Source organism: Berghia stephanieae, chromosome 4, assembly GCF_034508935.2.
Source record: "Berghia stephanieae isolate SIO BIC M18660-M18661 chromosome 4, UCSD_Bste_1.3, whole genome shotgun sequence".
NCBI classification, from domain to species: Eukaryota; Metazoa; Mollusca; class Gastropoda; order Nudibranchia; family Aeolidiidae; genus Berghia; species Berghia stephanieae.
Genome location: NC_088363.1, coordinates 51091294 through 51117347, shown reverse-complemented (window position 1 = coordinate 51117347; position 26054 = coordinate 51091294). Strand labels below are relative to the sequence as shown.

Genomic DNA, 26054 nt, shown 5'->3' with positions numbered 1-26054 from the left:
ACCGTATTTCTCATTTCCTCAAGGGCGAGCACTTTTTGTTTTTGAGTGGTTCTTACCTTTCCCAAAAACACTACTTTAAGCAATAATACATTCATTGTGTCATTATGAAGCCCAAGGGCTCAGGAGAAAACAATTTGAGCCAGATATTTTTTCTTGTCCCTCTTCTCCACGGGGATAATTTTAGTGGTTCTCGTAGGGTTGCGAGCATAATAGATATTTAGACTCCCTCTCTTTGTGAGAAAGGCTGTTTCCATGGAATGAGTTGTCTTTCTTGTGTGGATGGGTCAGCGGATGCTTTTTAAAAATCCTCCCTATAGTGCCTTACAATTTTCTTTTTCATAAGGCAGTTGTGCTCCAAGAGCCTTTCAGGCAATAAAAAACAAAACAAAAAACAAACAACTTGAGCTTTTATATAGCGCAATGTCTACTTAACATGATCAAAGCGCTTTACAAAGGATCCCTGACCAACAGCAACACAACATATAGAACGGGATATGACGCCTGTTAGGCGATATTACAATTTTTCCGACAGAGACAACGCTGTTAACGACTCATTTTACACCTGAGTAGGTGAGAGAATGTGAGTAATGAGTCTTTTCCAAGGGCTCAAACTATGCGTCGAGCAAGGCTCGAACCCAGGACCTTCCGATCCGAAAGCGAGTGTCATACCACAAAACCACATAGCCACACAACTATCTAACTCAAAATATATCGATCTGTCGTTCGTGATGTGTTCTGTCTTCCTTTTCTTGGCCTCTGACTTGACTTTGTCGCGAGCGCCGTTAAGTTTTTTTAAAAACAATATTCTTTACAAATCAATCTATTCACTCAGCACTTCTTTAAAGTCTCGTGTTTGAGACGTTTTGGCAGTTTTGGGCTTGTCTCAATTGATCATTATTTAGAGTACAATTTTGTTTTTCGACCAGAGTCCCCTTTTATTTATTTATTTGTTTTGTTTTTTTGGGGGTGGTCAGTTTACAGCTCAACATTGAATGAGTCGCTGGATGTAGCTCAGACCACTCCAAAGGAAAGGCGGATTGGAGGAGAAAAATAATTTTTCTCCAACGCCTTTTCTTCAACGCCACTGGGCTCGGGATTTGCTCCAGACTCTTGCATAGTCTTAAGCTAGACACAATGCTGAGGAATGCGAAAGAAAAGAAAGAAAATAAAAGTTGCCGCCTAACAAGCTTTCTTTATTTAGCACGACTAATTAAACAATGGCATTCTTAGCTTTAGCTCTCTACACGATTTTTTTTTGGATACATGTTTTTGTATGTAATATATCTCTCTCTTAAAAAAAAGATTATCTTTTCTCTCTTTTTTTTTAATGTTTTGTTTTGTTTATGTTTTGTTTGTTTTTAATTTCGAATTCCTTCAAATGCTTTTAAAATCTCACATCTTCCTAAGGAATGATATTTTAGGTCTTTTTTCCCCCTCTTTTCTCTTTTTTTTTTCTTTTCTTTTCTTTTTTTTTTTTTTTTCGGTTTACATTTTAAGAAGAGACATATCATCATCATCACCCACGATTCCCTCATTTCTTAATCTTTCTTTTCCATGTTTGAAGATGGTCCTACATTGAAAAACACAACACGTTATAGGTAATAACATCCTTAGTAACTGAGCGAGATTCTGCGGTGATTCTGAATTATGATAGGCCTAACACATTTGCCACAATATCTGTGTGACTAAGATCGAACGGAGGTACACAGTGATTCGGGTTTAGTCTATGGATTACAGATTATCCTTCCTATAACCTCATCTTCCGACCAGGCAATTGATTTCTATTGCGGATCAAATTTAAATATAAATGAGTACATCATAACTAGGCAGTCATCTCATCGATCATGCATCATATTCCTTTTTGTTTCTTTTTTATATCCTCATAACTTCTCACTCTACATTTTTATTATTCATCATCTTCTCGTCTTCTCTTCTCTTCTACTCTTCTTCTTCATTCATTCTTCTCTTCTTCATCTTCTTCTATTCTTCTTCTTCTTCTTCTCTTCTTCTTCTTCTCTTCTTCTTCTTCTTCTTCTTCTTCTTCTTTCTTTCTTCTTCTTCTTCTTCTTCTTCTTCTTCTTCTTCTTCTTCTTCTTCTTCTTCTTCTTCTTCTTCTTCTTCTTCTTCTTCTTCTTCTTCTTCTTCTTCTTTCTTCTTCTTCTTCTTTTTTCTTCTTCTTCTTCTTCTTCTTCTTCTTCTTATTATTATTATTAATGAATGGTGGGTGACTTCGTTTGCAAAAATTCCAGGCGAAATGTGCCCCCACAGTCGGGTCAACATGTTTTACACTCATCACCGTAAAAAAAACCCCAAAAAACCCCCCAAAAAAAACAAACCAACCAAACTTTTATATAGCGCAAAATCCACTAAACGTGCACAAAGCGCTTTACAATGGGTCCCTGACCAACAGCAACATGTAGCATGTAGAACGAGACATGACGCCTGTTAGGCGATATTACAATTTTTTTTCCGACAGAGACAACGCTGTTAACGACCAGGTACTCATTTTACACCTGAGTACGGTGAGAGAATGTGCGTAAAGAGCCTTTTCCAAGGGCTCAACTATGCGCCGAGCGAGGCTCGAACCCAAGACCTTCCGATTCGAAAGCGAGTGTCATACCACAAGACCACATAGCGCACGTAGAGTTTTTATTCTCTATTTAATTATATTCCGACACCTCTCAACTCTTTTCCTTTCTTCTTCTTTATTATCCTGTATGCTGTTTACCCTCTTTCTACTTTCTTTACCTAAAATTGAGCTTTATATAGCGCAATATCCACTAGATGTGCTCAAAGCGCTTTACAAGGGGTCCCTGGTCAACAGCAACATTTAACATGTAGGACGGGACATACCGCCTGTTAGGCGATATTACAATTTTTCGGACTAAGACAACGCTGTTAACGACCAGGTACTCATTTTACACCTGAGTACGGTGAGAGACTGTGAGTAAAGAACCTTTTCCAAGGACTCAACTATGCGCCGAGCGCGAGGCACGAACCCAAGACCTTCCGATCCGAAAGTGAGTGTCATACCACAAGACCACATAGCCGCTCGCAGAGTTTTTATTCTATATTTAATTATACTCCGACACCTCTCAACTCTTTTCCTTTCTTCTTCTTATTTATTATCCTGTATGTTGAGTACCCTCTCTCTTCTTTCTTTACCTAGCCGCCGATTTGACCCTGAAAATGTCCCAAATTCTCGTAACCTTTTTAAAAACTATATATTTAGAACTAAACTGACTAATCACGCTTTTGGCACGGTTACAAGAATATGTGACTCATAGTCCCCAAGTGGTGGTTAAGGTCGGGGTCGACGTTTACTTATTTGCAGGTCTGAGATTTCATTATGGGCTCATCATTGTTGTTATGGAAATACTCTCAAACCAACGCAATATTATGTTATCCATTACAACAATACTAAAACAAGCCCATAATTGAATTCGGCTATCAGACCTGCTAATATATGCACGATGGTCGGGGTGGTTAAGAAGTTAAAAATAGAATGTGTTATGATACCTGGGTTAAAGTTTTATTGAGGAGAATGAATGAATGAATGAATGAATGAATGAATGAATGAAGGCAACAAAATCAATTTTTAAAATTTACCTGGTCATCCTAACTTTAAAATCTCTTCTTTTTTTTTTTTTTTTTTTGCCTCGTGGATCATTCCGGCATACTACCGTTTTGAGGCCGGGGGTCACATATTATCGTTTCTATCCATGTTTCCAGATGCCGATGTCACACATATAATTTTATCGGCTCCACTTCAAAGACATTTTGGTGTCATGCCTGATAGAGTAACCATGCCATAATCAGCTAACAGATAACATATTATAATACATCTTGTATCTCATCGTTGTTCAATGATACGTTGGGGCCTTCTAATTCTTTGCTTTGTAATCGTGAGAGGAAAAAAAAAAAAGAAAAGAAGATTAGACCCAATAAACCCGCAAAGCAAAAATGTGCAGAAAAATAACACACAAAAAAGAAAAAAAAACAACAATAGAAAACACACACACCAAAAAAAAAAAACAACCAAAAAAAAAAAGAAACAGGGAAAAACAAAGGAAAAGAATGAGAGCAAACTAAAGGAATCAAAATCAAATAAACGAAAAAACACACAAAGAACAAAACAAAAAACAAAAACAAAGCAATACAACCAAACTGTATGTGTGTGTGTGTGTGTGTGTGTGTGTGTGTGTCTGTGTGTGTGTGTGTGTAGTTTTCAGTTGATTATCGATAATGCACAATGGTTATCATTATTAAACCCGTGATAAAATGTCTCAGAGATATGGTGCTGCCCTATAAATCCAATAATGGCGAGTCTTTGTCGATGATGGTCAACACCGTCCAGTGTAGCACTGTTTTGGAGTGCCAGTTCATATCGATCTTTGTCTAAAAGATGAATTTGGAAGATGAGGAATAAAAAAAAAAAAATTAACCTACAATCCTCCTGCTAATGGTCAGAGCCCCCCCCCCCCCCCCCTTTCCTCCCTTCCTTCTTCCACTTTCACAATAATCGCGTTTACCTTCACAGAAGCTGCGAATCTTGTGTTGGATAATATAGATTGGCGAAGAAGCTCACAACATTGCCACCCGGAAAGTATAATGGACCATCACACAAAACTATGTGTAATCTTAAACGTTTATAGTCTGGTTAATACAGTTTAGTGAGAATTACTCATAAACATGGCTGGCAAAAAACAATAACAAAGACCCGAGTGACGTCAACTTCATTCTATCTTTATCCTACATATTTGTAAAGGACTAAGGGAGGCTACCGACATTTTCATGTCCGATAATTCAAATTGTTACGGTCTCATTATTTGTAATGGAAATACACACTCTAAAACCAAAGCAAACTCTTGCCCATTACAATAATTTTAAATTAAGCCCATAATTTCGTTCGGTTATCAGACCTGCAATTATGTGCACCCCCGAGGCTACCAATGTTTTAACACCAGTGTCTTGACTCATGACGTCAGACAACAATTCGTATTGACAGAATCGATAGTATCGATCAGTCTGCTCTTGCTCACTGTCGTCATGCATGTTGTCAGCGTGTCGCACTCACCTCGTGGATTCGTTGGTGTTGATGATGATAACGGTGACTGACGGTGATAACAACGCCGTGTTTTATTGTTTTAAAACGACGTCATATCGACCGTCACTGCCATCTGTTCTTATCGGATCGCATGTGTTGCACTGAACTGTCGCACGAGAAATTTACCCTATTTAATAAAAGATAAAGCCAACCTTTTGTCTGCTTTATGTTTGAGTTGATGACGTTTCTCCCTGTTGACTTCAACGCGAAACAGTTTCAAATACTCGCTACTCTTTACATAGGACTATAATCTCACGCAAAGTATTTTATGACATGTTTAAAAGAGACCCAGCGACACATTGATTGCTAAATGGGGGCAGGAAACTCTCTTATGCAATTCCCGCGCTCCACCAATTGACTATTGTGCTTTACCCGATGTTCACCAGTCTAGTATAAAAATAATTATGTATTAAGCCACTGACAAACTCGAAAGACGTGACGATGGCAAATGTGGCCTGATATCACGGATGCTTTCTCTCTTGACTTTGAGTCGAGTGCTCTGTCACATTTTACTGTTTTTACGTGCTCTGACTCAATCATCAAACTTTCTTTTTTTTTCTTTTTCTTTTCTTACTTTTCTTGTTTGTTTGTCTGTTTTTAGTTTGTTATCGTTGTCATTTTGGTCAGAAACCTTTTACTTAATAACATATTCATAGATATACATAATACCATATTCATAGATATACATAATAACATATTCATAAATAAAGACACGCCCATTGTGTCAACGTGAATTTAACCCTTATACACTTCTATATTAGCTGCTGCTCACGCATCTTCACATGGCGCGACTACAATTATAATGTAAAACCCCTGATATTTATTACTTTTAACAAACTGTGCAAAAGGAAATTCCGCTAAAAAAGATATTTTATTATTATTATTATTATTATTATTATTATTATTATTATTATTATTATTATATTATTATTATATTATTATTATTATTATTATTATTATTATTATTATTATTATTATTATTATTATTATTATTATTATTATTATTATATTTGAAATAGTATATTTCATTTTATTTACTTTATCGATTGAAATGAATCGAATTGAAATGAATTGGAAATCTGTTGATATAAGACTGCTGGTTAGATATCGTTAACCAGTTAACTGGCGTACTCTGGAAAGACACGCATTAAAAGAATTGGCCCTCGTCCTTCAATTATCGATCGATTTAAATAACCCTCATTGTGGCAAAAACTCTCAAACTTTGGACTTCCCCAAAGTACCAGGTTTGAGAGTTTTTGCCAAATTGAGGGTTATTTATATCGGGCGATATTTGAAGGACGAGTTTTCAGGCCAAATTTTTAATGCGTGTTTTTCCAGAGTACGGCAGTTAACTGTTTAAAATTGAATTATATCTACACAGGTTTATGAATACCAATGAAAATCGTGTAGTGTTGGACAGAAGACAATACATTTACATTGTTCACATCCTCTTCAAAGCGCGTCCGTGTTGCCTTTTGACGTCATGTCCAACATACGTAAATGTGTGTGTGACACGATCGATACAATCAATATTGCCATTCATAGTGATAGTATGTGTGTCACATGTGTGTCAGTTGTGTGTGTGTGTGTGTGTGTGTGTATGTTCATGGGCGTGTGTGAGTATGTATGTGTGTTTGTTGTGTGCGCGCGCGCGTGTGTGTGTGTGTGTGTGTGTGTGTGAGGGGAAGGGGATGCTCCTTGATAATGATATGCCCATATATTGCTATTAATATTATGATAATGGTATTAAGATATATTATACTGCTATACACGCACGTTTCCTCTCACCTTTAGCGTCATAGCTGATACGTTAAATAAGAAAGAAGATATAAGAAAATTGATTGACGAGTCTTTAAAACGATTTCGAGGCTTAAATTATATTATAAAAATAATATTATACTATCGGGGCTAATAGTTCGATTAATTTATTTTAGTCTGAAAGAAATGCGGAGCCTTTGAAACTGCCTTTTGGTATAAAATGTGAATTTTTATTTTCATTTTGAGACGTCACTCAAAAATGTTGCGGTATTCAGTTCAGCACACCTACTGATGTGATGGGCGCGAGTGTTTGAGGTCATTTTAACATTAGTTTAATCGTGGCCTTCGTAAAGTTATGACATGCCACTGACCAAAAAATGACGTCAAAATGCCAGTCTTTTGCCACAAAAGAAAACAAATCGTGAGTTGTATTCAATAGTTCAACCAATGAAATAACTTGTTTCCATCAGCTCAACTAACGACAACTCACAAGGCGGTGCAAAAACCAAATAATGACGTCAAACTGCCAGTCCATTTGGATTTCAGTGTCAGGCTATAGCATAACGATGGCTACGTTTAACCCAGCAGTTCTTCACCACTCACCGACAGACCCAACCCATCATGTTTAACGCAGGATTGCCAACGCACTCACTCTATATATTTATTGCAACCCCGCGATTCACACGAAACTTCATAGATGTATACTACATGCTGGTCACTCCTATCAATATATGCGTATTACCACTTAGTAAAATTTTGCACTCCTTATTAATCACTTGCACTAAAAAAAAAAAAAAAAAAAAAAATTCTGTTCATTCATTCGTTCATAAATTGACCAAATCATTTATCCAATCCATACATCCATTCATTCATTCGTCCATCCATTCTTTTTTTTAAATACATGGTAATGTTCACTCATCCATTTAGCCATTTACTCCTTTCAAACACATCCCTTCACTTTCAACCCTTTCATCTGTCAATCCACCATCCCAGATACCAACCCATCCCCATCATCGCCTATCCATCTATATTATTATATTCATCCATTCCATCCATCCGTCCATCCATCCATCCAACAGTCTATCAATCCATCCATCAGTCCATACATTCATACGTCCCTCCGTTCATCCATCCATCCATCCATCCATCCATTTATCCATCCATCCATCCACTTATCCATCCGTCCGTCCATCCATCCATCCAAGTATTGTACGTACTTCACACGGGCAGTCACAATGGCGGTTAATTTGATTATTACGTTGTTGAAGGTCAGGGCAATCCAGTTGACACACTCACAATATTATAATGTACATAACGATCATATAATTAATTATAATAAAAAATAGCAAAACTTGTAGGTGAAAACGTCACGATCATCAGTGTACAATGACATTTTTTATGAGTTTTCACTCACGAAGCTTTGGTAGTATATTATTAGTATGTATTATTAAGTCTATCTAATATGATATTATGATAGTGGCAAATAGGCATTTGATGATTATAAGATTGGTGTATACAACTTAAAAAGTAAAAAAGCGATATTGAGGGATCATTTCATGATTTTTCCTTTTTTTCTGAGGACATAAAAGTATCTTTCTGATTGACGAGGTAGGACAAAATACGCCTTAAAAATGCAATTGTTTTGTATTTTAGCTTGCATATTATTACCCTTATTAATATTTATTTATTCGTTCGAAATGCAATGTGTACATTTATATTTCGGTTATATATATATATATATATATATATATATATATATATATATATATATATATATATATATATATAATTTTTAAAAAATTAATTAATTAATTTATTTATTTTAAAAAAAAAAGAAAATTATCATATCGATTTATCGATTATCGATTCTTATCGTCACTTGAACTTTCCCAATCTTTCTACCAACACCAATCTCTCCCTCTGTCCGTGTCTCTCTCTCTCTCTCTCTCTCTCTCTCTCTCTCTCTCTCTCTCTCTCTCTCCCTCTCTTCCACCTCTCCTTCCCCCTCTCTTTCCCTTTCTCTTTTTCTATCTCTCTATCTATCTATCTATCTATCTATCTATCTATCTATCTATCTATCTATCTATCTATCTATCTATCTATCTATCTATCTATCTATCTATCTATCTATCTTTCCATCCATTTATCTATCTAACCATTCATCCATCTATCTACCCATCCATCCATCTACCCTTCTACCCACCTACTCACCTATCCATCCATCCATCCATCCATCCATCCATCCATCCATCGATCTATCTATCCATCCATCTATCTATCTATCTATCTATCTATCTATCTATCTATCTATCTATCTATCTATCTATCTATCTATCTATCTATCTATCTACCTACCTACCTTCTATCTATCTATCTATCTATCTATCTATCTATCTATCTATCTATCTATCTATCTATCTATCTATCTATCTATCTATCTATCTATCCATCCGTCCATCTATCCCTCCATCCATCCATCCATCCATCCATCCATCCATCCATCCATCCATCCATCCATTCATTTCATACATCATCTCCTGCCCACACTCCCACACCTGTGTTCTATTTTTAGAGAGAACATTCCAAACCATTAATTGTTTACTTCATACCGCTTCCTTGCCTCCTTCCTTATTCTACCTCCACCCTTTGCTAAATTACTCACACCCAGCTTCATCCTAATTTCATAATAAGACGTTATCATGTACAAACCCCTCTGATTTCATGTATTAACCCTTTGGCTACGAGTTTCTAATCATAAATGACCAATAATCTCACAACGGTGTTATGTTTGTTTGGATCCAATGCTTAAAATTTAATTTTTAAAAATAAAATAAAATGTTTAAAATTTAAGTAAGACAAAGTGAATACCTCAGCTGGGGGTCCATATAGCTCAGTTGGTAGAGCACTCGCTTCTCATGTAGGAGAAGGGTGGGGGTAGGGGTCAAGATCGATCCCGGGTGCAGTCGAGATTTTTTGTTATGACCCCCTGTCCACCCAACTGTGAATAGGTAGTTGAGTCTGTTAGATTTGGCGGAAAGTACTTTGTGATAGACAAGCGTCCTGTCCAGGGATACCGAGCAATTGCTATTGTCCGTTTCACGCTATAGAAACCGGGATAAATTCCGGCTCCATGGGCCCAACGGCTCTGAAGGACTACTTAAAGCCTCGGTTTAGGAGAAAGAAGGGTGGGGGGGGGGGGGGGGCGTCTCCTTTCTTAAACTTGAAAATACACAAACTTCCTAGTTCTGATTGTATTGACTAAAAACTCAATTGTATTAATTAAGTTCATTCCGTTATATTTATATAATACCAAATCGTCGTGGTGGATGGCGTCGATCGTAGCGCTTCCCTCTCCGTTGGCCAGACGGAGTTACCGTAACAATTGGGTCGTGGGTTCGAATCCTCATCGCCGCATAGGTTTTATTCTCTACTTCCCTTTGACACTTGTTGACTCACTTCATTTCCTGTTGGTTTTTATGTGTGTATTATATCAGTTTATATGCAGCTTTGACGAATTTCACTTTCCAGTCATCATAGGTGACGATAGGACAAACATTATTAGAATTAGTTCATCAATGAAAACAATGACATTATAAATTATATCAATCAGCTTTCCTTATTTTAATCTTTATATAGGCTCATATTATATTGGTTGATTGGTACTTAATATATAAAATAACTAAATTCTAAAAATGTCGATGGCTGTGTTGAATAAAACCGGTCGTATGTGACGATAGACAAAAAAAACCCCAAAAAACAAAAAAAAAAAAAAAAAAAACCCCAAAAAAAACAAACAACAAAACAAAATCAAAACAAAACAAAACAAAACAAAAATACAAACGAGCAAAAACAAAAACAACCCAAAAACAATCAAACAAAAAGAAAGCAGAAAAAAAAACAACACAACAAAACAAAACAAAACAAAAAAATAACCCATAAAACAACACCAATAACAAAGAACAGAAATAAATAAATAGCAGATTATAAATTAATCAAAACAAATAGAGAGTGAAATAAATCAATAACCCCTTTCTTTTCTTTATTTCTTTCTTTTCTTTTCTTTTTTTTTTTTTTAATCGTTCCTTATGGCAGGTTCACGGAGACTGCTTAACCCCATCTCAAGGCAAACAATTCAAGTATACTCTGGGTTCAAAACTCCAAGTTAATGAGAACTTTTGCCTGGTGACAGATTTAATTGGGAACAGACACGATCCGAAATGTTTTAAAGGGGGGGGGGGGGGGGGGGGGGAGTTTCGGTTGAAGACGTTGTTTAGTCATCAACAGCTCCCACCCACTATTGTTGTAATGTTTATTTATTGAATATTGTTTTTGTTTTATATTTTTATTAATTTTATTTGTTTTGTGTTTATTTCCCAGAAGAGAATAAGTTATCTAAATGTCAGATTTGACAGTGGTTGTTCTCGCCTAAAGGCTATCCGTGTTATTATGGCAGTGCCTCGTTGATGCCAAAACTTATGGAATAAAGCTTTTTTTAAAATGGTGTTGGATATATTGCCAACTAAAACAAACCAAAGCAAAAACAAAACAAAAGCTAAAACAAAAACAAACAAACATCCAAACAAAATCAATTTTACCTTTTTTCCCCCCGTTATAACACAGACCTGTCGCGATTATGAGTAGTTCGTATTTTTTTTTTTTTTAGAAGTAAGTGACTTGATTGAAATTGTTCAAGATCATAACCGATTGAGCGATCTAAATTCATGCTTTCGTCCAATCGAGTCATCGATCACATGATTTGTTGCTGTCCAAGGATTGGATATTTCTTGATAAATGTAAATACGCTGCTTTGTTTATGAAAGTTGTAAACATATCATGAGGCAAGCTGAACAAAATGACCTATTGTTATTTTGGATATTTCGAACACTTTTCACTATGTGGGTCACTTTGAACAAATTAAATTTTTGCAATTTGACCAATTACATCGAGCACATGGAAAGCTATTGTTGATTCTATCTAGATAGAACGAAATTGACGTCGTCACTCAACTCTTTGTTATTATTTTTAGCTAGTCATTTTTATTAGTACTCACTAAATTGTATCAATCGGACTATAAATGTTTAAGGTTACATATAGTTTTGTCTGTTGGTAAGTTATATCCGACTGGCGAACTGTTGTGAGTAAAATATATAAATGCACAGCATCAATAGATCATCCCCATGGTTTTTAGACCAAATTACAGCATATCCTCAAAGATCTTGAAGATTTTAAAACTAAGGACAGAATTCTATCGGAGCGATCGTTAATATATTATTATATCCTGACCCAAAAATCCGCTGAGACCCATATTTTATCATTTTTTTGGTTTGACCGCCTAGTGAGTTGTCTTTAGTAGTCAAGGAAACAAGTGATCCTGTTGGACGAAGTGTTGAATACAACTCACGATTTGTTTTCTTTTGTCGCCAAAGACAAGTCTTTTGACGTCATTTGTTGGGTATTATCAGGCCACAAGTTTTACGAAGGCCACGGCTCAATCCCAGGTGCAGCCGAGATTTTTCCCTCAACCCCATAATCCGCCCAGGAGTGATTGGGAGTTGGGTCTGTTAATCTAGCAGAAAGTACTTTGCGATAGACCAGTGTCCTTTCGGGAGTGTAGCAAGCAATTGCTTTTGTCCGTTTATCGAAACCTGGATAAACTCTGGCTTTATGAACCTCTGGTGGACCACTTTAACATTTATAAATACAATACAATGGGTATAGACCAATAATTTATTTTTGTATAATATTGATGTGCTGTCGCTGTTCAGCAACACGTCGTGTTTAATCATGTACACAGGATATGATGTAATCTCGTCGATGTCTCGTCTTATCAGAAAGCAGCGGAAGTGTCGTCTGAGACTTTTATGAATGAGATTATTGTAAACGTATTACTCAGACTCTCTCACGCATGACGCGTTTTAAAGAGTTATTACTTTGAATTTTATGGGTGTGGAGGTTGGAAATACCCCACTGATTTTTTTTTTTCAAAACTAATATGAAAAGGCCGTGAACAACCTTGAAAATGACGAATTCCCTTTTATTTATTTTAAAGGTTTGTTAACTTTCTCCAATAAAAAAAAATACAAACAACAAATAAACAAGCACACTCAAACAGATGCACAAAAACTAACAAAACATAACCAACAATTAAACGAAGCATCCAAACAAGCAAAGCGCGCGCGCGCACACACACACACACACACACCCACACACAAACACACAAATAAACAAAAAAAAAAAAAGAAAAAAAAAAAGACAAAACAAAACAAAATAAAATTAAAAAAAAAAACGAAACAAAAACACTAACAAATAAATAAATGTATTCAACATTCATCAATCCCATGGAGCTATTTTACTTGTTGAATCAATTATTGTGAATTGTGATTTTTTTAACCCCCCCCCCCCCCCCCCTCCTTTTTTTTCATATTTCCTCAGACTCGTCATCAGTTTACGTAAACACAAAACCAAAAAACGAACAGTACAAGTAGTCCTGGTTACGTCATGGATACCAAAACATAACGGTGACAGGATGTTTTTTGGACTGAATGTTTTCGCCAACAAATTATCACGAAGTACTGTATGACGTCAGTCATCTCACGAACCAATCAGCAATCGGCTTAACGCGTCCTACCTTCACAACTCTTTATGACCACGTGTCGTAACACGCATGCCAATAAGTAGCAGAAATGATGTTTATTGAATCAACGTTAGACATTTCCCTACTCCATTTATTGAGAAGATCATCTCTCTTTTAAAGGTGAGAATCTTATAACTATTTTTTTTTTTCCATTCTTCCCGTACCATCAACAAATTAGAAGGAGGCAGAGCAGGGATTATTCGCCCGACCACACCAACACAGGCACACTCACAAAAACGTTTTCTCTTTCACCTTCTCTCTTTCACACACACACATTAACACACACATACATATACTCTCTCTCTCTCTCTCGCTTTCTCTCTCACTCTCTCTCTCGCTTTCTCTCTCACTCTCTCTCTCTCTCACACACATACACTCACGCATTGTCTCTCTCATTCTCTCTCTCTCTCTCATTTTTATTCTCTCTCTCTCTCTCTCCCTCCCTCCCCCCCCCCTCTCTCTCTCTCTCTCTCTCTCTCTCTCTCTCTCTCTCTTTAACACTCACACACACAAACACAGACACGCGCGCGCACACACAATCTCTGAGAAAGAGACTTAAGCAGCTACCCAATCATTGGTTGGTGGGCGAAATATTTTTTTATTCTTTTATTTTTTCTTTCTTTTTAATTTTTTTTTTTATGACTCCACGTGTATTCAAACCCGACCTGGTTGCACTCGACTCGAGTGCTTTACCAAATAATAGAGCTACTAAAATTTCTGGTTGTCAACTCTTCATATTTCTTAAGTCTTTTTCTCTCGTTTTCTTGGCTGTTTTTTTTTTTTTTCTCCTTGGTTCTTTTCACTTCTTTGTGTTTTTCATATTTAATTCATATCGAAGGCCTCGACGCTAGATTAGTAGATTGTCTAACTTATTATAACAAATAGTTACAAATTCTAAAAGGTGTGTATGAATCAGTGTCAGATAAAGCGGAACGAAAAATATCAGCTTACCTTTAATGGGGACGGGGGTCCCAATAACTCAGTTGGCAGAGTAATCCCTTCACTCGCAAAGGGACCAAGATCGATCCCAGGTGCAGTCGAGATTTTTTTTCTGACCCCCCCCCCCCTTCCTTGTTTACCCAGCAGCGAATGGGTAGTTGTGTCTGTTAGATCTGGAGGAAAGTACTTTGCGATAGACTGGCGTCCTACCAAAGGAAGAAATTGCTATTGTCCGTTTCACACTAAAGAAACCGGGATGAACTCCGACTCCATGGGCCTATTTATGTCTGAAAAAAAAATTCAAAAAATCTTTTTCATCGGAATCGAACCATTGGCCGCCTAAATGTTACGGGTCAGACGTGCTTCCATTACACCACAGGGGCTACTCGGTAGTTTGGACATCTTAACTAAATGCTTATTCATCTTAAAAGGACGTGTTCCCCTGTAAGTTGTTTCTGTATTTTTACAATAAACATTGAACACGGAATGACATGATATTTGAAAGCTGCCTTTCGTAATATTTTAATAGAATCAAAAGCAACTCTGACTAATTATTTACGAAATCTGAATTCCTCGCAAAGCAAACAAAGCTTATAACGTGTAGTTTTATGCAATCAATTCTAAGACGCATATTATCCCATTGTATATGTACAACGATGACCTTTAGAAGAAAATTTTCCATTTCTCGACAGAGAAGAATGTCTATTATCTTACACGCGTAACTAGCTGGTAATGTCTTCTTTTCCCGAAAAGACATTTAGTTATTTTTGGTACAGTAGTAATTCTTACGGGTTACATACAACGCGAGTATGAGCTGGTGTCCTATGAGTCAGCAGCTCTTAGCAGACGATAGGGGCAATGTCTCTGAAAAAGTCATACCGGCAACTTGGGAGAGACACAATATAATACTGTCCCGATTAAACGAAATTGTCATAAAGCAAACGTTCCACTTTTTAAACTTCTTTTCTTTTTTTTTACCCCCCCCCCCTCCGTACCAACTGTAGGAAAACCATCACATATGTAACGCGTTACAAACAACAGTTGTCTTATTCAGATTTGTTTTATAAATCACAATATTTGAAGAAAAATCTTTGTTTATATTTACAAATACTAAATACTGTTTTGTAAAGCTTGTTCATGCTCAACAAAGTTACGTACAGTAAAGCTTGTTCTTATAGCTTTAAAAATAGATTTTAAAGATTTAATTTGTGATTCGGTATGACATTTCAGTACAAAAATTGAAAATGGTTGGAAAGGAGAGAGAATGAAGCCTAATAGAGCTTGTCACATTATTAGGTCATAACAGTATTAACAATTAGATTTACATGATATGCGAGAAACATATCGTTATTTTCATAGAATTATGCATGGTCATAATATTGACTGCTAACAGATATTTTTTTCATTTTTATTTGGGGGGGGGGGGGGGGGGAAGAGGGTCAAGTTACAGATTTATCTTTTAACTTGATTTCGAGATCAAATCAATAGCTGCTTCTTCTAATTTTGATTTAGAGGGGAGAAAAAGCATATCGGAATGGACATCGTTCTATGGAATATAGTAATGGGCTCTCCAATGCTACAATGTTGTCTGACCTTTGTCCTGCTTGTTACTTTTGATATGGAACAATTTATCCTCTGCTACCGTCCTTACTGGTGATATCTATATTCGTATGTCCGCCAGTCATTGAGTTTAGTCTCCTCTGTTTCGCAGGTCGTACACGTGAACACTCGCTGGATATTTTGCTTGAAGCACAAGCAAAAGATACATTTAAAAGGCTATAAGCGAACATAAAAAATGGAAACGGAAAGAAAGAAACGGTCGTTTTGTGGCCCTCTTCGTCAGCAAAATATAAGTAAATAATTGAATAAATAAATAGATAAATAAATAAATAAATAAATAAATAAATAAATAAATAAATAAATAAATAAGTGAATAAATAAATAAGTAAATAAATAAAAAATAAATAAATAATTAAATAAGTGAATAAATAAAGATAAATAATAAATAAATAAACAAATAAAAGAAAGCAACATTCAGTGTATCTAGTTTACCTGTTTGCTCGTGTTTTGACCAAATTCTTATCGCTCTCTTCTATCTTTTGGTCAAGTGGTCAGCCTTCAAACTTACGGGGTCGCTTTATTGGTCAAGTAGTTATTAGATTGCCAGACTGCCTTCTGTTCGCCGGCGTCGACGATCAAATTTGTCCATAATTATATTGGATAGAGTAGTCGTGACGTCATACCTTCCGGTTCCAAAATCCTTGGAAGTGTGTATGTAACCAGTCCATCAGAGGACGAATAATGAATAGGTTTCATGTTGTGGCATAACTATTTTTTTAATAGGATGTATAGGCAGATTCTTAGGATTACAGAACGTAAAAGAGCGTGAATCATCTATTTTTATTTACAATCTGCATATATTTAGACTAGAAAATAAAAAAAAAAACAAAAAAAACAAAAACAACAACAACAACAACAAACAAACAACCTCTCTAGTTGGCATGTGTGATGCGATTTTCCGAACAAAGCTTCCAGATGTAACATATTTGTTCCAACATAATAAGGTCAGATGGTAGAAATACTTGAGCGTTGAGATGTAGGTAGAGCATTTTGTCACAGAGCGAAGTATCTTGATTATCAAATGATGTCAATTAATTGAGTAAACTTAACGTATGTTTAGATGAATAGATAAAATGGAATAAAATGAATATAAAATAGAGTAAGATACGATCAATGAATAAATACATAAATAAGTGATGAATTTATATGATAAATAAATAATAAATAAATAAATGAGTGAATGAATAAATAGATTTAAAATGAATAAATAGATTAATACATAAATTATTAATTAATGATTAAATAAATTAATAAATAAACGGATAAATAGATCAATAAATAAACAAATAAATGAATGAATGAATGAGTGCATGAATAAATAAAAAATAAAGAAATAAATGAATATGACATGGGTTAAAGAATTACAGGAACGAGTCAATACGGGGGCGAGATAGCTGGGTGTATAAGGCATTGCACTTCCACATAGGAGACCCGGGTTCGATCCCCGCTTCCCATCTCCTTATTTTTTTTCCCTTAACTTATCCCCAATTATTTTGCGACATTGCGCTGCGGTAAACGCCTGGGATATTATCCCGTTTTTTCTCGAGATAGACACTAAAGGAAAATTTCTCTGTTGAATAAAGGAAATGTTATTTATCTATTATTTATTTTAAATTATATATTATTTATTTATTTATTTATTTATTTATTTGTAAACATGGTATGTAGATAAATATAACAGTAAATTAATAAGCAAACAAATAAAAAATCTCCTTCGTTTAAACCAATAGATACATTAAAAGGATATAGATACATAGGTTACATGAAAACAACAACAACAATAAAGAAACAAACAAACAAACAAATTAAATCAAGCGGCTGACACAAATGACCTCCATGAATCACCTCTGTCTTGTCGAAATGTCTTTTCAATCTAAATTGATGGAACATTGTAATAGCCTTGACTGTTAGCGAGGAATTATCAACTGCAAGTGTCTGCATAATGTGCAGGCAAGTATTTCTTTCGAAGGCGTCTTGTTTAACACCAAATTTAATTTATTTTGCCTCAGAATTTGTTTCGTGTTGTCTTCACCTGTTAATATCTGATTTTTAATCAACTTTATCTGTTTAATGTTGAGGTATCACTTTTCTATCTGAATGGATTGGCCATGATGAGGCCATAACTTTCTTGTCCAAGTTGTTTTTGGAAGCAGTTTTATTCATTTATTTATTAAAATTCATTATTCATTCATTTAATCATTCTCGTCGTCGTCGTCATCAACTCAAGATCTTCCGATCCAAAGGCGAGTCATACGTCATGACCATAATATCGTCTACTATCTACTACTATATACTACTACTATACTACTATACTACATCTATTATACTATACTATCTCTGTGCTGCTGCTACTACTGTCTACTACTATCTATACTCTAAATACTATACTACTACTACATACTACGCTGCTGCTATGCATGCTGTCTGCTACTACTAATATAACTACTACTACTACTACTACTACTACTACTACTACTACTACTACTACTACTTACTATTACTACTACTCTACTATACTACTACTACTACTACTACTACTACTACTACTACTACTACTACTACTACTACTACTACTACTACTACTACTACTACTACTGTAGTCTGAGGGAGTGCAAGTCTTACCTACTTTTAAAGAATCTCAAGACACATTTTACTGTATTTGTTTTTCTTGACTCTATATGAATCCTTGATTTGGCTATGAATTTTTTGTTGTTATTTTATTTTTTTTTTTTTTTTTTTCACTTAAAATTGATATTTATATTGTAAGTGCCCGAGCTGTGTTACACGAGAATGAGCGCTAATAAATGTGTATTATTATTATTATTACTATTAATTATTATTATTATTATTATTATTATTATTATTATTATTATTATTATTATTATTAATAATAAATAATAATATAATATCATCATCATCATCATCATCATCATCATCATCATCATCATCATCATCATCATCATCATCATCATCATCGTCGTCGTCGTCGTCGTCGTCGTCGTCGTCATCATCTTGGGTCGGGTTCCTTATCTCCCGTAGTGGAGGCACTTACTGTGTCTTTAATCCCCCTTTTTTTCTGTTTTCCAACATGCCTTCTGTCTTTGTCCAGGCCCTGGCCGGATATCCTAGCTGGGAGGGAAACAGTTTACTGTGTAGTTAGATTTGTGGGAGATGATAATTTTTGTCTTGTAAATCATCTCCCAGTTATGCACTGTATTGTTTTGTTTACATATTATATATGATTTGTAAACTTTTAAGTGTATCCCTCTTAGTGTGCTTGTGTCTGGATGAGACTTTTATGTGATCTCAAACTAAGTACTCTACTCTTGGAATCTACATCTGTTTCCTGTTTCACCAAATTCCCCTTTGTCTTATCTTTTCTTGGGTTCTTGAATTGTAATTCTAGAACTTTTCAGTATCCCATTCTCGTCCTTTTACTGGCGCTGATATGACCTTAATTTGTCGCAAGCGCCGTAAAACCTTAAACACACACAAAAAAAACCCAAACAAAACAAAAAAAAAACCCCAAAACAAACAAAACAAAAAAATACCCAAAACAGTCATCATCATAATCATCATCATCATCATCATCATCATCATCATCATCATCATCATCATCATCATCACCTCTTTGGGTTATCAATTTGTTGAATAGACCCCCCCCCCCCCCCCTTAACCTCTTCCGTCTCAAACATAGCGTGCAGTTACGTATTATAACGGTCCTCGTTGTGACTCACGCCTTAGCAACGTTGTAACGGATGATTGCGATCAACGAAGGGTTATCAGGTCACGAGGACAGTGCAGAGTTAGGAGAAGAAAAAGAAGAAAAAGAAAGGAAAGAAAAGAAAAAAAGTTTCCATTATGGAGAGTTTCCAGCGTTCTCCTCTAATTTTCCTTCAGCCTTCAACATTTTTTTTTCTTTCGTCATTAAGTCATTCGTTTGCCATGTTATGTCACGCTTAATTAATATTATTGGGGGGGGGGGGGGGGGGGAGGTGGTAAATGTGATGTTTTAACGTTCCAACATCGTCATCTGACGTGCCAATCATACTGATAAAATTCCGTGTATCTTCATTTATAATCTTGTTTTTTTGTTGTTTTTATTTTTAATGGTCGTCTTGGATTTTACTTTAATATTAGTTAAGTCCCCCCCCCCCCCCTTCTTTCCTTCTTTCTCCTTTTTTTTCCTCTTGAAAATAGCAAGTAAAATTTAATTATACAGGCCTCTGGGATTTGCTTTGCTAGTAGTGCAATTTTTGGGGATGTTTTTTTCTCCCTTACATTTTCCTCTCTGCTTTGTCTGGCATTGTATTATACAACCGTTTCAGACTTTTTCTTACATCGGTGCCTGCTCCCTATTTTGTCATGTTTGTATGGTCTTTTGTTCTTACCCAGAGGATACTGAGTTCGATTTACGCCCACCAAACTGTGTGATCTTGAGCAAGTCACATCGCCCTAACTCACTTTGCGCTTGCTTCACTGTTGCTAATACTTGGATTATTCATGCCTTCCCGTGGAGAAGACCCTAAAGATAAGGGAAAAAATACCTTTGAGAAGAATAAAGAAAGCCTATTTACTGCTGGGTGAAGAGTGTTGTATACGTTTATATTTTTCACTGAATTAATAGTCCATTTTTTACAAGTACAGCATTGGTTGTTTCATGTTGCAATTCCGTGTTTTTTTCCTTCATAATTTGCTATTTGCATTTCAGTATCCAACCATGGGTGCCACTCAAAGCAAGAAGCGATGGAAAGACATGCAAAAGAAGAAGAGGGGATCCATCTCTTCTGATAACACGATTGTTCCTCCACGCAGCCTCAGCATGGATGTGCTCCACTCCACAGGGATCACTGCGAGCCCATCTGCAACATGCCCCTTGTGCCCCCATTGCCGACTCACGGTGTCTTGGTCATCCGATCACGCCCTGACACACAGTCTCTGTCTTCACCACGACAAGCAAAGATTTGGAGGAGGGGAAGGAAATGTTTTGACTAAAGACACATTTCAGTCTTGTCCTGATTGTCTTCAGATTAAAACAACTTCAAAATTGTTGTCTTCATCATTATGCTCTTCACAGCCTTATCACCATCAACGTCTCTGTGAAATTTCTAACCAGGATTACGATGAGATGAGTACTATGTCTTTAAACAGGAACATTCCTGGTGGATACAACACGGGGGATTTTAATAGCAGTAATAAAATGGGAGGTATCGTGCAATCAAAAAGTGCAGAGTTTTCAGATCATATTCGAGTTACCGGTAGCAGTAGAATGGGACAGTGCAGTCAAACGAAGGAAAATGTTAATCCTAGTATTTACAACAGCAGCGTTAATGAATCGGAAAATTTGAGCACATCTAGGAGGAGAAAAACTGGAAATGTTGATGATATAAATATTCGCACACCATCAACAGACAGACAACGATCGACATCAACAGAAATGTCTATCAGACAGAGGTTTACAAATATCAACACAAGTAATTCTTCATCAACAACACATTCATCGACATTTGTTGATAACTCTCATCGTAACAAAGAGACAAAATCAAACTTGTCGCTATTGGAGGATGAGGAAATGGTCATGTCGCAATGGATTCGCCGGAAACAGATGGCGCAGGAATTGAGAAAGCTTCGCATGCACTTGCAACGAGAAGAGGACACAAAACACCAAACTAATTTAAGCTTTTCTCAAAACTCATTCGGCTCTAAACCTTATCCCTTTCACAATGAAAGTACCAAACAAGATAAAGACAACATTGTTAATGAATCCTTCACTTCTACCACCAATCAAACTGTCATGGAAGTTAGTCACAGTAATTTCGCCACCAGCAAAGATGAAAGGTCCAGCAGTTCAACTCATTTTAGTGCTAATTCTACAACTGCTAAAGATACCACCAATTCTACAACTTCCAGCTTTACAACTGCAACTTCTCCTTCTCGTCGATCCCTCCGGTCTAAATTTTCTAAACTTAGCAACTACCGTTACCTTGACAATCATCCAGTTATGACCAGGCTTCAAAACGAGCAAAACAATCGTCTTGAAATGATGGAACGCAGAATGGAGGAAATAAGAATCAGTGCCATGCAAGAAGCTGAGCGGAGAAGGTTTGCAGAGATCTTCCCTGCCAAGGACAAAGACTCTGAGACACAGAAACTTCTGCGTGAAGCCAGAGAAAGTCTGGAGAGAATGAAAGAAGAAAAGAGAATGAAAAACTTGTCAACAAAAGATCAACAACAACAATGTCAACATCAGCATCGTCATCAAAATCAATTTATTCGGGCGAGTAGTGCCCCACCCCGATCAGACTTTGAGAAACATACAGACGCTCATTCCCATGAGGATGCAGGGGAAATAATTCCAGTTATACACGTGTTGTCATCGTCAAGGGGATCAACCCCTGTCATCGGTCGTGATAACAGAAGCCAAAAGAAGACAAACAGCCTTTCTGACAAAAATAACCGCAATAACAAGAAAAGCCTTTGGGGCCAAGGAGAATGGCCAGATATCAATCTCGGTAAGTACAAACAACGTGTCATAATCCATTCCATTTTTAAAAAAATGTGTTTAAACCACAGTTGAATTGGGCCATTTAGAGAGCCCAACATTGCATCAATTAGATATTAGGGAGATCATTGTTTATTTTTAGAATAAATATATCTAGGTATTTTACCTCAAAATTGTGTGATGGTCGGACAAAACGTTTCAAATGTCTTGCTGGCTATTTTCGAGATGTGAACAATAAAACATAAAAATTAAATTTGTTGATAAAGAGAGTTTGGTGTACTGAAATGCCTATGAACTTGTCCCTTACCCATCTAAAGTGTATTTTACTCAGGGCGAATTGTTTTGTACATATTATCTATGCTTTAACTTTAACTACAAATTTTTACCACGTAGCATTATTTGCACGGTCGCGACACAATAAAGAGACGATCTAAAAATATTGAATTGGATTCATTCTCGATATAACAGAAGTCGAGAAAGAACAAAGCCATGCCATAATAGTGCCCACCACCACCACCACCACCATCATCATCATCATCATCATCATCATCATCATCATCATCATCATCATCATCATCATCATCATCATCATCATTATTATTCTGGTATCATTATTTTACAGGCAAACCATTGACTTGGTTATGGTTACCCTTCATGCTGTTCCCGCTTGTACTTAGGATGCTTCTGTCCATGCTCTTCACTTCTATGACCACGCCCACAACGCCAAGGAACAGTAACTCTGTCAGCAGCACTGCGTTGAGTTACCCTGACCAAAACAGGAACGTCCAAAGAGACAAACGGAAAAAGTCGTGCTAGAATGCGATGCTATGATTTATATATAGATCTACATGTAAATAAGTGAATGACGGTATAACTGTATAAGAAAATGTACTGTATATAAGAGGGAGATGGAATGAGGGGTTGGGATTGGGAATGGGAAATGGAACACGGTTTCATTTCAATTGATTTTAATTTTGTTTTCCAAACTTACCTCGGAGATATTGTCATTTTCTTGATGAAAAAAAACCCCCAACAAAACTAAACAAAAAACTGTGATAAGATGGTTCTTTTCTTTTTTTTTTTCTTTAAAAAAAAAGTTTTTGTTTGCTTTAAACAAATTAAATTAAAACAGCAGATTGATATAGGCAGTAACAATCATGCTACCAGGAACACTAGGAATATACACTATTGCCTTATAAATATTGTTTTTGAAAGCGGGAATATAGCAAAAATAAATATCATGACTTTGGATAATGATTACATCAGTTCATAGTAAAGGTAGTATCCTTATTATTATCATCATCATTGTCATCATCATCATCATCATCATCATCATCGTCATCATCATCATCATCATCATTATTATTATTATTATTATTATTATTATTATTATTATTATTATTATTATTATTTTATTAATTATCACCATGATTACATTATGTGTAATATTTGCCATAGTAAAATGATTAATTTAGTTTAATCGTAATGATTTTAGATGTTCATGTGTTTGTTGGTAAAATGATAACATGTATATTTGTTTAATTACAAACTATTTTAAGCAAACTGTTTAGTTTAAACAATACCACTCAATTTACTTAATTAGGATAATAAATCTCCATTTCTTTACGTTTTTCTTTTTTCTTTTTTTTTTTCTTCCTCTATTTTTGAATGCATTCTGCCTGAACAATTATGCACCTCTATTTAAGTCGTCAGCGATTCACTTGATACGCTTCTTTAAAACAAGGGCGTAGCTAGAGTCTTGTTGAGCATATTTTCTAGATAGGTTGAGACCACCAGACAGGAAAATGATAATGACTCAATCCTCCATGAATCCTTTCACACCTTTTTTCCCTCTTTTAAATTCATATCCTATCATGAGCATATCATGGATAATTAAATCCAGGAAACTAATTTCAGGATCATATTTTCCTGGATATTCAATCTTTCCTGTTTGATTGAAACAATTTCTCACTCTTTTTCTTTCAATTTTTTTATTTTTTATTTTTTCTTTCTTTTCTTAAAAAAATTTTTTCACGTTGACTTGCTAGTCATTGTTTTCTACTGGTAATGATTTTCAACTAGTGCCTTGATTCAATTGTTGCTTTCAGTGTCGCTCTCATAGCTTTCATGTGATGACAAAAGTCGCTTTTCAACGTTCAAATGGAACAAAATCTGATAATTTAACAATGCACTACCACCATGCCTATTCTGATGCATTTTAAAATATAAAAGTGTGTATCACTTTATGTTAATGGTTACAATCGTCCATATTTGACGTAGCCTGAACATTTTCTTTGTGTGTAGTAAACGGTCTTAAGAGCCATATATATGACCTTTGGAACTGGAGTTTGTTCAAGTATGTATTAAAAATTACATGCTACCCTTTGAATCGGACGCTAGGTATATCACAAACTACGTTCCACCAGATCTGACAGATCCAGCCAATCAATCATATCCAGGCTTGGTGGACAGAGTGGGGGGGGGGGGGGGGAAACCTGGACCGTACAAGGGACCAATACCAGCCTCTTTGCAAGTGCTCTTCCAAAGTTAGTATCGAGAGCGCCTTATAATGTAGGATTTAATGCCTTTGGTTATTCATTGATGTAATGTATGTGTACCTTCATATACAAATGAAACAAAACTGGACATAAAGGAGTTAGTAGATAGCCTTTTGTATGAAACAAATGCCAATTATAAAGAAGCGGACCCAACCAATGCACATTAAAAATCTAACAACTTTAAGCAGTGTTAGTATAGTATATGTAGTTATTGTGCAATATCACAGATAACTTATTGACATAGGTACACAGGCAAATATACACGAAAAAAGGTGTTGTAGACTTAAGCATTATTTATTCTCAGTTTTGTGTGTGACAGTTATGAAACCTTACATAAAAGCCAAAAATACAGTTATCGTTATAATTTCAAAAATTCCGATCGATTCATAATAGGATCTATTTGTAATTTACTCCCCCCCCCCCCAATCATTTTTCTACCAAATTTCACAATTTCAAATCATATAATCTTATTTAATTATTGATTTTATTATTATTAATATTATTAATTTTATATTATTATTATTATTATTATTATTATTATTATTATTATTATTATTATTATTATTATTATTATTATTATTATTATTATTATTATTATTATTATTATTATTATTATTATTATTATTCATTTACGATAATCACCATCGCAATGAAAGACCACCGGATTCATAAATGACTCAAGTTGGTATGTTCAGCTCATTTGAAAGGGAAATAATTTTCTGTATTCGCAGTGCTTGTCCTTCTATAATTTGCTGTAATTACTTTAAGTCTTTTTCTCTCTCTCAAAAATGTATGTTTTGTAGATATGTATATGATATAAATATGCACAGATCATACACTCGTGATTTGTCAGTGCCTGTCAAAAAAATACATGACTGTAAATATTCATGTTTTTTTCCCTCACACTCAAGTTGTATCTATCTATTCAAGAATAAA

At 35.5% G+C, this 26054-nt stretch overlaps 1 protein-coding gene across 2 annotated transcripts in view; it reads left to right on the top strand.

Moving 5' to 3' along the window:
* The window catches only part of LOC144970773 (uncharacterized), a 35724-nt gene extending 12116 nt beyond the window's left edge, over positions 1-23608 (top strand). Inside the window, exons 1-4 of one of the 2 annotated variants that reach the window (XM_078910780.1) lie at positions 8344-8473; positions 13298-13619; positions 20770-22570; positions 23183-23594. In XM_078910780.1, coding sequence (XP_078766906.1) covers positions 20779-22570; positions 23183-23376 — 1986 coding nt within the window. In that variant the 5' untranslated portion in view covers positions 8344-8473; positions 13298-13619; positions 20770-20778 and the 3' untranslated portion in view covers positions 23377-23594. Of the gene's footprint in view, positions 1-8343; positions 8474-13297; positions 13620-20769; positions 22571-23182 lie in introns of those variants that run through there. The other variant, XM_078910779.1, reaches the window with a different exon arrangement.
* Positions 23609-26054: the final 2446 nt, after the last annotated feature.